The sequence below is a fragment of the Gopherus flavomarginatus genome, chromosome 7, assembly GCF_025201925.1.
Source record: "Gopherus flavomarginatus isolate rGopFla2 chromosome 7, rGopFla2.mat.asm, whole genome shotgun sequence".
Classification (NCBI taxonomy): Eukaryota; Metazoa; Chordata; order Testudines; family Testudinidae; genus Gopherus; species Gopherus flavomarginatus.
Window position 1 is genome coordinate 36,951,968 of NC_066623.1, and position 12,320 is coordinate 36,964,287.

The window sequence follows — 12,320 nt, forward strand, 5'->3', positions numbered from 1 at the left end:
AGCATATCAGTAATTTCTGCCTTCTCAATTGACTTCCCTAAAATCATGGAAGTGTAGGACTGGAAGGGACCTCAATAGGTCATGAGGAGTTCTGAGGCTGCAGAGTCATTGGCAAACACTTCAGAGTTGAGGGATGGCTTCTTCAGGAGGAATCAGATCTTTTGCATGTTCAGGAATGGCTAGCACCCTTCATTTGCTAAGTGAGGCATTGATCGTCCCTGTCAGTAGTAGAACATGCTTATTCCATATGCCTTCATCAACCAAAATGAATGAGGCTCAGTGCTGTGAGTGGTGCGCTCCAGGACTTGCAGAAGATCATAGGCGTCCACACCAGAAACAGTCAAACATAACCAGTGGATTGATAAGGCTGAGACCAGCCTGGAACCATAATGTATCTTACCTCCAAGAGTGATGCTGGAGCCAACTGGAGGAATTGTCTTTGGGATGTGGGGCACTCTGGGGTCAGTATGTGCTATCTGAAAGAGTTCATCTGGGTGGGTTTTTGCAACTTTGGCTGAATACAAGCAACATATCTTAGCCTAGGAATTTATGTAACATACAGAAAAGCTATTGCTGAGGCCATCTCCTCTCCACTCTGTGGCTCAGCTGTTCCAACTTCCAGTGATCACCATTGCAATATGCTATACTTTGTCCACTAGGCACAACCAGAGTACTATGAGAAGCCAAGGAGTTGGTCTAGCAGCCATTAATAGCTGGTGGCCTGACTAGCACCCCTAGTGGAAGGAAAGCCTGTGTATGCCTTTTGTACCAGTGCGAAGACTCTAGAAATCCTTAGGATTCCAGCATGTGAGACTATCCTAGCTTTAGCACTGATGCAAGAGTTATACCACAACTGTATTGAAACATATGATGAGATGGCTGGACCAGTCAACAGCGTTGACCTTGACGTGAGTATCTCTGCTATGCAGACCAGCTGCAGAGATTGGGTCAAGCAGCACTGTGGGAGCTTTCAACTTTCTGGGTAAAATCAAGCGAGTCCAGCACTTCCTGGATGTCATGATCCATGCTATGCAACCTGACTGATCTCACAAGGATGTTACCATCAGAGGACAGTAATCATCAGCAGACCAGACACCAAGTCAGGACTCAATCATGAAATCTCTATAAAACCTGGTCATCTGTACACCAGTAGGGCCATGGACATTGGTCCTGTGCCAAGGACACAGGAGACAGATAGATGCTCAAACTTTATGATTGGCCAAGTCATGTACCTCAAACATGATATTGGGTGAGGAGGGGAATTGCAGCTCATCCCCATCCATGCCAAAATTAATTCTGCACAAAGTTGTGGATCACAGTGCTCAGCTGGGACCAACCATAGACTGGAGTGGAATATATATTGCTAAGCATAGCACCTCCTGAGGCAATAAAACAAACTGTCTAGAGGTAAGAATTGCATCACTAGAGATGCCGAAACAGCTGAGATGCAATGGAGTTGGTGGGGAGGAAGGTCAGGGTACAGTTAGGTGACCCATGTTGGGTAAGAACATAAAGACGGCCATACTAGCCCAGCATCCTGTCATCCGACCATGGCCAAAGCCAGGTACTTCAGAGGGAATGAACAGAAACAGGTAATCATCAAGTATTCCCTGTTGTCCATTCCCAGCTTCTGGCAAACAGAGACTAGAGATACCATCTCTGCCCATCCTGGCTAATAGCCATTGATTCACCTATCCTCCATGAATTTATCTAGTTCTTTTTTAGAACCCTGTTTGTAGTTTTGGCCTTCACAACATCATCTGTCAAAGAGTTCCACCGGTTGACTGTGCCTTGTGTGAAGAAATACTTCCTTTTATTTGTTTTAAACCTGCTGCCCATTAATTTCATTTGGTGACCGCTAGTTCTTGTGTTATGAGAAGGAGTAAGTAACACTTTCTCACTTACTTTCTCCACACCAGTCATGATTTTATAGACCTCAATCATATCCCTCCTTAGTCATCTCTTTTCCAAGCTGAAGAGTCCCAATCTTATTAATCTCTCCTCAAACGGAAGCCATTCCATACCCCTAAACATTTTGGCTGCCCTTTTTTGAACCTTTTCCAATTCCAGTATATCTTTTTAAATGGGGCGACTACAGCTGCATGCTTTACGGTGGCCTTTGCATGTTTGTAGAGGCAGACAGCTGATCTGGTGTCAGATTCAGTGAGGAAGGCACAGGTTCTTCGCTACCTATCACTAATGTCTTGAGGTGTGATCAGGTTCAAGGACCAGGTCCAGACAAAGTTTAGATGTGTAAGGGGCAAGTGACCTCACACTAATGACAGTTTTGGGGCTGGCTTAGAATTCTTGAAATTTCAGTGAGCTTCATGAAAATCTTTTCACAAAAATGAGAACTTTCTGATTTTTACTTGGAGGTGGATTAAAATGGACTTGTTGGAATCCAAACACCATGGTAGGGAGAATCTAGACAGAGCAGTTGGTAGCAAACCACAGCTGCCTCTTGGCCTTGGGTGGAAGGGGGATCAAGCATTCAGATTGTTGTCTTCCTCCTGCACTAGACTGGAAATGATGCTCTGAGGTGTACATGGGGTGCGAGACTCCTAGGAGGAAGAACCTGCTGGGGTTGAGGAGTGAAAAATGGTGGCCCAATCCACCTCTGATTGTAACACTGGATATAGCTGTAGAACAGGCCTGCACAACATATGGCAGGCCCGCGGCAGGGAATCAAAGGGCTCTGGGCCGCCCGCAGCCGCAGAGAGCCCAGAGCCCTTTAAATTCCCAGCCGCCGCGGGGATTCAAAGGGCTCTGGGCTGCCCGCAGAGATTCCCAGCCACGACTGAGATTTAAAGGGCTCAGGGCTCCCTACTGCCACGGGCAGCCCAGAGCCCTTTGAATCCCAGCTGCGGCTCCAGTGGATGGGCTGGGGCTGGGATTTAAAGGGCTCGGGCTCCCCTCAGCAGCAGGAGCTCTGGGCCCTTTAAATCCCTGCCCTAGCCCCACAAAGCTCCGGGTTCCCCCAGTCGCCTGAGCACCGGGCCCTTTAATTTGCCCCGACAGCTCCCAGCCACCTCTTCAGCTGGGAGCCCCTGGTTGATTTAAAATCAAGTATCACCTCCCCACCACCAACCTTCCTTTTTGGCCCATAGCTGTTTTGGTGGGGCGGCGCTGGGGAAGGAGGGTTTGTTTCTGCAGGGCTGGGCAGTGCTGGGGCGAGGTGTTTCCGCAGGGCAGGGAGGTCCAGGGGGTGGTGTTTCCACGGGGCCGGGGGGGTTTGGCCCTCAGCTGTTTTCTTTGGAGTAATGTGGCCCCTGCCACTTTACGAGTTGTGCAGGCCTGCTGTAGAACTTACTGTGCACAGCATGGAAAGTAGCTATGAAAAGGGAAAATGTAGTAACAGTGCCATTTAGAAAGCAGACCCTGTGTGTTACTTTCATACAGATATTGAGAGAGACTCTCTATTTGAAACATAATTTAAATTCTAGGCTTGTTGCCAGGAGCTGGGCTTTGTTGATGCTAAGTGCACTTTCCATTAGAGCTCGGTAGTTTTCCAATATCTCCTGGCGCCACAGGCATTGGAAGGTGCTGTTTTGTTACATTGGGATGCTGCAGTTGCAGCTCAGAGGACCTACGTATCTCAGAATGCACTGCTCCATCTTGTTCTGTGCAAAGGCCAATTCAGTCAATATCGAACATCGGGTATAGAGATCTGTAGCTCTAGCTGACTGCACCATCCCATCTGTGCAGTGGCTGCAGTCTGCTCCGCTATATCCAGATTTGGTATGGCCCCTAGCTTCCTAGCAAGCTGCCAACATTGCTGTCTGAGAAAAGGCTGTGCACCCTTGGGTTACTCCTCGGGTTACTCCTCTTTACTGATACATAGAACCTCTTCGTACCCATCATCTCCTCCTTTCCTCTCCCGTTCCATTCCCATAGAACTGATTGTGATGTTTCTTATTACTGTTCTCTATGCAATCTGAGTTTTCATCCGAACTTTTTCAGCACCTCAAGTGACACCGTTTTGAATAGAGAGAACTGGGGTAGAGATGAGGGGTGTGAACATTTCTTCATTGAATGGGAGGAGGAGGTGAAGCCTTTGATTAGTAGCTGTGCATCTTCCACATTAAAAATGTATATAGCTCTTTCATGCTCATGTTCTTTAATGTTCTCTTTGGCGGTGGCAGGGGCAACCTAGTCTTGCTTATATGTGAGGACTAACTTATGCTGATTCTAGTCTCTCAAGGCCAGAAACATGCTGATGTCAAAGAAAAGCTTGTGATAGGTCTGCTTTGTAGGAGCATCCCACAGGGGAGATGCTGCCCTGGAAAATTCAATGCTTGTTTGGCAGGTATTGCTGGCAGGATGAGGAGGCTGCTTTCACTAGGTTTTCTTCGGGAATCTTCTTAATTGAACAGAAGATGACAGTCACTTTTTCTCACTTCCTCCAGTCTTCCTCTGTTCTCTCCTCCCTTCCCTTCTTCTCTTGCACTTCCCTTCACTTAATTCCCCATCGTCTGTTTATTTTTCTTCTTCCTCTCAGACCAAAATTTCAAGTGAAGACATTCTTGGGTACAACCATAGTGTACAGAAGTGTTAAGTCCCAGATCTTGACTACCTTGGACCTCAAGCTGAGTTAAGAAACACTTTCTAAATAAACTAGTTTTTGGCATGCTCTGATTGGCCAATATGTCTGGGACCAAACCATGTTCAAATATAGGATCCTAGCCAAACCGTGTTAAAGTGGATTAGCTAGTTCAGTGTGTCTACGTAGAGACTAATACAGATCTCATTGCTGTAGTAGGATCCTGGTGCCTTTTAAACATTGTTTCCCAGCTTGGTTTGAAGGTTTGCTTGACTGGGCATTGGAGTTAAAGGAGAGAGCCTCTCAACCTATTTATCAAAGTGTTGCAACTCCTGTTTTTGATGCAGGTGGTAACATATCATCAAGAATGAATATACAGTAGAACCTCATTATAAACACCTTGGGAATGGAGGTTGTTCGTAACCCTGAACAAAACGTTCAAAAGTTTACAACTGAACATTGACTTAATAGAGCTTTGAAACTTTACTGTATAGAAGAAAAATGCTACTTTTAACCATCTTAATTTAAATGAAACAAGCACAGAAACAGTTTCCTTACCTTGTCAAATCATCTTTAATCTTTCCTTTAATTTTTTAGTAGTTTTACATATAACACAGTACAGTATTTGCTTTTTTTCATTTCTGCTGCTGCCTGATTACATATTTGCAGTTCCAAATGAGGTGTGTGGTTGACTAGTCAGTTTGTAACTTTGGTGTTCATAACTCTGAGGTACTACTGCATTCTCGGAACCTTACCGAGAAGCATATCTGTTCTGATTTGATGGCTTTGGCCAGTTTTGTTCTTAAAAAAATCTCTTACCAACAAATGAATTCAGAATCCAAGGAGGAGAAACCCATCCATGCTTAATAAGCAAAGCAGCCCACAGGTAGCTAGTGATGGGTAGTCAGGCATTATCAAGTGCGTTATGCCAAGTATACTTCTGAGGAGTAGATGTTGGAGTCTCCCTCCTCCTCCTTGGGGGAGAGGGAATAAGAATTTATTTTTATGGCGATTCCCTTCAGGTGCATGAGTAACATTTCTGCTGTTTACAGCAAATCCAAAATAAAGAACCAGGCAATTGCTGGGGGCAAAAATCCAAGCTGCTGTGAGCCCAGGAGCAGTTTAGAGACCATGGTGAGTGTGGTATTGGCTGAACATTCAGAGAAGATGGGGGTGTGGGAAGAGGACACTTTCCCTCCTGTTCCTCTCTTTGGGTACAAAAATCTTCCCCTCCTTCCTCTCTCAATGAAAGGGGACTCAGTGCTACCATATGGGTGACATAACTGTGAGACTGGCTCAATTACTGAATTTAATGGTTAAATGAGACCAGGTACAACAGATGTGGGAAGTCTGTTTACTTATGAAAATTGATAGAACAAATATATTTTTGCTATCACAACAGTAGACTCCATGAGCACTTAATATATAAAGGGCATGGATAAAAAATCACAAATCTATTTTAAAAAACAACCAGGCTTCTTTATCTATGTTACAAGTGACACCCTACATCATTAAAATAGGAAAACATGGACACCTCATTTATTTGGCCCTATTTATTGTTTGTATATGGTTCATTATCTTAATTTTAGATGATGAAACAGGCCAATAGTCAATCTCATTTGTTTCTGTTTTTCTTTGTTTCATGCATTAGAACTTTCGTGCAATGTTTGTAGAAATAGCAACTCTTGTATAATTTAAAAACAATTATGAAAATTATATCAATAGATTCTGCAAAATCTTTTCCCTACAACCTAAATTCAGGGCTTAAACTTCTTGTGTCTCTTTTACATTTCAAACCCAGCAAAATTTAATAAGCAAATTTTAGTTTTGTTTGAGAAGTGGAACCACATAATGCTTTAGTGAATCTTTTGAAAGGGAACCATTTCAAGAATACAGCAAAAATTAAGGTCACAACAAAAAGCCATGCATTTCTTTGTTTTTTTTAATTTTCTACAAATTCAGAAGGTACTAAATGGGAAACCCAAATGATTTGTATGTATGAAGTTAAAATCGTGTAGTTACTTAAATGATAATCTTGTAGCTAGTTCTGGTTTCAGCTGGAGTGCAATGATTGGTCAGAATGAGATGACAACATATTGTACCTACCCTGATAAATCAAGGCTTGAGATTACTAATGGTTAGGTTCCCGAAGGAAAGTATGTTTTGAGGAGGGAATCTGTTATTGAAAAATACCTGCTTAGTTAATCCTGCAAACAGCTGTGCAAGTGAGTAAATGGGACTACTCAAGTGTGAAGAATTACATGTGCAGCTGTTCATAGAACTGGGACCAAGTAATGAACTCTGTTACGCAGATGAGAAGGAGGAGGAGGGAGAGAGGAATAGGCAAAGGATGGTCAGTCCCTGACTAGAAGGAGGGAGAATATACTGAGGGGTGCAGCTCACGCTTGTTGGAATAGCTTTTCAGTGCAAGAAACGTAGATACAAAAAATGAAAGGAAGAAAACAGAGTGGGGATATCCAAAGGAAAGCAGGATGCTAGCATCTGCAATTGGAGATGTCTGCATGGAGCCTACTGAAGTCAGTGGGGACTCTGCATGGGCACACAGGTATGCTATCATGTTTTCAGGACTGGGGCTAGCTTAGAAACATAAACAGTTTATTCTCTTCCTTTTGCTGCATGTCTCTGTAAAACACCCCATAACCATTAAGTTGGCAGAAAAGAGATTATAGTGAAATAGCACTGATGAAGCCTGAGTCAAACTGCGGTTTATTATTGGTCATTTAATGGCTCATTTGGAGCAGGTGCTTTTAAAAGCTGGTTTGCCTCAATGGCAGAATTTTAAAAAAGCCAGATATGAGCCTATTATTTGGGCAGTATAAGATCAGTTTGGTGCACTGCCATGAAGAAATACCCAGCTCAGGATGGATAGGACAAGAATGACCCAAAATTACCTTTAGCAGAGCCAGAATCTGAATGTCTGTGGCCTACATGGCAAAGCGAGTGTTGGAATGAATTCTCAGATGTAACAATCAACTACAGCACTCCGGCTTTCCCAGTCCTTTCAGCCCATTGACAGTCAAAGGCTTTTCAGTGCTGTTGTAGGAGGGATTTAATCCCACTACCTTGGAGAGTGCATTTCTGAAATTGCTTTGGATTAGTAATAATCATATTGGTGCTGTAATCATCCTGGTTTTTATGGCCTTTAAGAGTCAGTGCTGCAGAGGAATTAAGCAATGTAAGCTGGGACCCTAACATCATAGTGACTGATATCTAGGTAAGAGTAACCTGTAAATAAGCAGAGGACCCAGGGACCAAGCCTTAGAGAGAGAATGTGTGCCTCATTCCCCGAGATGATGAAATAGAGTTGATGTAAACACTGGTTGTTTCTGGTTTGCTATGTCAGGCTCACAACAATTAAACAGAGAATCAAGAAAACAAGTATTTATGGTCTTTCCTCCTGGATGTTGTTCTAGCAGGAGCTGATTCCACATTGATTGTTTTGTCAAATTACTTTGGGTGCAGCTTACTTTTCTTTGGTAAATATTATTTCAGCTGCCTTTAAATGTAACCTGAAAGCTCTGTCACTGACCTGCTGTGTGCCCTGAGCCAAGTAATTTCACCTCCCTGTGCCTCCATTTCTCCATCTGTAAAATGGGGGTGATGCTCATCTCCCTTTGTAAAGGACTTTGGAAGCTATCTGTGAGAAGTGCCAAACCCAGTCTAAATGTTATTTATATGATACGTGGATTGAAAGTCTTTCTAGTTTTGATCAGTATGGTATATAGATGAGGCCTCTTGTTCCCATGGGTAGGGCACTGGCCTAGCACTCAGGAGATCAGAGTTCTATTTGTGGCTATGCTATGTTACCTGCTGTAGAAGCTCGGGGGTGTCAGTTCTCTGCTTTAGTCTAGCACAAGTTATTGGGCTTTCTATGGAGTTAAATAAGTGGGTGAATTCTATGGTCTGTCATATACAGGTTGCCAGACTAGATGATTTAATGGTCTCTTTTAGCCTCAACTCTGAGTCAGTGAAATTTGGTGCTGAATACTGAGCATACAACTTCATTTCCTATTATCTATCCATCCTCCTTTCCAGGGCCATAGGAGGAGAATCCTGGAGATTTATTATCAGTCAATAGTCCAGTCACACTTCTGCTCTGTGGTGCCAACAGCAGCAGTTTTCAATTGATGGAATCATACAGTTCTAGAGGAATGCTAGGAGCTAGTGGAGTTTGGGAAGGGGAAGACATCTAGAACAGAGGTGGGCAAACTTTTTGGCCTGAGGGCCACATCAGGGTTCCGAAACTGTATGGAGGGCCAGGTAGGAAAGGCTGTGCCTCCTCAAACAGCCTGGTCTCCGCCCCCTCCCACTTCCTGCCCCCCTCAGAACTCCTGACCCATCCAAACTCCCCACTCCTTGTCCGCCTGACAACTCCATCCTAGCCCCCCTCACCCCCTCCAGACCCCACCTCCTATCCACACCCTCGCCCCATCACAGGCCCCCCAGAACTTACACACCTATCTTCCACCCCCCAATCCCCTGACTGCCCACTGGGATCCTCTGCCCCTTACCCAACATCCTCCCCCTTACCATGCCGCTTAGAGGAGCAGGACTGGCAGCTGCACCACCTGGCCGGAACCAGCCATGTTGCCCGGAGCACTGGCGGCATGGTGAGCTGAGGCTGCCGGGAAGGGGACGGGAGCTAGCCTTCCGGGCCAGGAGCTCAAGGGCCAAGCAGGATGGGCCCATAGGCTATAGTTTTGCCCACCTCTGATCTAGAATGAGAGTGGTGAAGTTCTCACTCTATCCTGTTAAAGGGGCAGTGTCAGGGTAAAAAATCACTTTAGGAACTCGGGATTGCTTTTTAATGCACAATACTAAGAACACTTCCTAGATTTCTGAAACTGAAGGAATTTTCAAAACTCTAACTTTACATCATTTCTGCTATTGACTTTTTGCACATTCATCACTTTGGAAGGTGCCAGTAGACTAATTTCAATTTCTCATCCATATGCACTAGCATAATGAGGCATTGTGTTTTAAGTACAAACACTGCTGTGACCTCTTCACTAGAGAGAGCCTAATCTTGGAAACATCTTGCTCGGTCATGGTAATCAGGAAAAGGTTGATCAGTCCCTTGGTGTCTGCTGTGTAATAAACAAATTAGATACAGTTTATGAACTTTCAGCCCTCTTTAATGCTGCTTTTGCATGTGATCTGAAAACCAAGGTGTGATCGTTTGCGGTCATTAGTGATCCAGTTTTGGAAGAGTGGGTGTGTTTAAACACAGCAGTATGGCCAAATCCCAACAACAAATTATTCTCCTACCTCTGTTCCTCTATAGCTTCAGTGACGTAAAGGTATTCACAATAGGAGTGAAAATGTAGTTTTGCTGTGTTCCTCCCCAGAAATGGCTGCATTTCAGTGAGATGTGAAGTCATCCCTTTATATCCATTCTCTGCTCCATACATGCTATGAGGCTTAGTGTAAATAAGCAATGGGAAATACTTTTGGCATCTTAGAAGAAAAGTTGATAGAGTGCAAAGTAATATTGTTAAGTGGTTGTGTTGTGATTATTTAATCACATCAGTGGAAGCTTCTCTGATTACTGTAAAAGCAGATTAAATTTCTGTAAGGATGACTTTGTGGCCCAAAGTATGGTATTGGTAAATCTGAGTTCTTTCCCAGCTCTGCCCAGACTCATGGTGTGACCTTAAGGAAGTCTTTTAACATTTTATGCCTTTGTTTCCCTGATGATTGGGTGGGGTTAATACTTTCCTGCCTGACTGGGCTCTTGTGAGGCATACTCCTTAACCTCTGTAAATGATTACAAGGTCCCTGGAAGGCACTGGAGAAGGGGAAATAAAGCATCATCACTGTCTGAATTGGGATTTGTGCACCCTGCTTGTAAGAAACTCAACAGTCAAAAGCAGAATAATGTCTTTGCTTTCTTTTCCCCCCCTTTAGGAAAAATTTTGATTCCCACATGAATTACGAAAACCCTCCACCATATCCAGGCCCAGGCCCGACTGCCCCATACCCACCATATACACAACAACCAGGTGGTCCTCCAGGCCCCAACCCATACCCTGGCTACCCACCAGGACCTGCTGGGCCGTATCAACCAGGTCAGCCGGGTTATCAAGGCTATCCACAGTATGGATGGCAGAATGCGCCTCCACCTCCTGGACCAATGTACGCAGATGGACCTAAAAACACAGGTACGCTAAGCAGCATGGTGCCCTAACAGCATTATATTGCTGCATGCTCTGTTTTGCAAGTTAATTACTTGTTAATGTGCCTTGTGAGTTTGAAATGAATGACTCTGTTCATCCCGGAGTGAGGGGGATCTCTATCCTCTGGCCTTCAGGAAGACTGTCTGCCCAGTGTTCCTGCTAACAGGGCTAGATGAAGCAGGAGACTGCTGGAGGGGAGCTGCTGGTTCTGGTTTCAGCTCCAGTGGCAGTCTCATTTTTCAGGTTCAGCTTGTTTTTGCTATTGTAGCTTCTGTTAATTTTTCTGACTAGAGACATGTGGAGTGTCCCTGAACAGGCTTCATGGGGGATCCTGAGGGGACTGCTTACACTAAGCTATTTTCTGCTGAGTTTTAGCCTCCATTACACCTTTTTTCATTTTTCCTCAGTTAACAGTCATCCAGGCCTAGGCTGAGACTTTTAAAGCCTCTTAAGGATTTAGATGCGCAGTTCTATGGAAATGAATGGGAGTTATGCATGTAAAATCCTTCAGCAGTTTTGAAAATTTCTGCCCTAGTGTACTCGTCCATGTGGCTTTGGAACTGTTTCTAGACCTTTAATTTTCTTGGGCAGTCACCACTATATTTTCCCAATAATTATGCCTGGGGGAATTCTGCACCACTGCACCTGCACAGAATTTATGTACTGCAGATTTCTTTGCTTCCCTGTAGAAAAATGACTTTCTGATGGGGAAGTAAAGAGAATCCACAAGAGGATAAGGAGGTGTTAGTACCGTTATATAAGGCGCTGGTGAGACCCCATCTGGAATATTGTGTGCAGTTCTGGTGTCCCATGTTCAAGAAGGATGAATTCAAACTGGAACAGGTCCAGAGACAGGCTACTAGGATGATCCGAGGAATGGAAAACCTGCCTTATGAAAGGAGACTCAAAGAGCTTGGCTTGTTTAGCCTGGCCAAAAGAAGGCTGCGGGGGGATATGCTTGCTCTATATAAATATATCAGGGGGATTAACGTTAGGGAGGGAGAGGAATTATTTAAGTTTAGTACTAATGTAGGCACGAGGACGAATGGGTACAAACTGGATATTAGGAAGTTTAGACTTGAAATTAGACGAAGGTTTCTAACCATTAGGGGAGTGAAGTTCTGGAACAGCCTTCCGAGGGAAGTAGTGGGGGCAAAAGACTTATCTGGCTTTAAGACTAAGCTTGATAAGTATATGGAGGGGATGTTATGATAGGATAGTTTAATTTGGGCAATTGATCTGGATTATCACCAGATAAGTCTGCTCAATGGTCTGCGGGGAGATGTTGGATGGGATGGGAACTGAGTTACTGCAGAGAATTCCTTCTTGGGTGCTGGCTGGTGAGTCTTGCCCACATGCTCAGGGTTTAGCTGATTGCCATATTTGGGGTTGGGAAGGAATTTTCCTCCAGGGCGGATTGGCAGGGGCCCTGGAGGTTTTTCGCCTTCCCCTGCAGCGTGGGGCATGGGTCGCTTGCTGGTGGATTCTCTGCAGGTTGAGGTCTTCAAACCAATTTTGAGGATTTCAATAACTCAGTCCTGGGTTAGGGGTTGTTATAAAAGTGGATAGGTAGGGTTCTGTGG

The 12,320-nt window shown here is 44.4% G+C and overlaps 1 protein-coding gene across 1 annotated transcript in view; it reads left to right on the forward strand.

Annotated features, from left to right (window-relative positions):
- Window positions 1–12,320, forward strand: part of CYSTM1 (cysteine rich transmembrane module containing 1) — a 54,883-nt gene that overhangs the window by 12,384 nt on the left and 30,179 nt on the right. Inside the window, exon 2 of the mRNA XM_050962890.1 lies at window positions 10,469–10,722. Coding sequence (XP_050818847.1) covers window positions 10,488–10,722 — 235 coding nt within the window. The 5' untranslated portion in view covers window positions 10,469–10,487. The remainder of the gene's footprint in view (window positions 1–10,468; window positions 10,723–12,320) is intronic.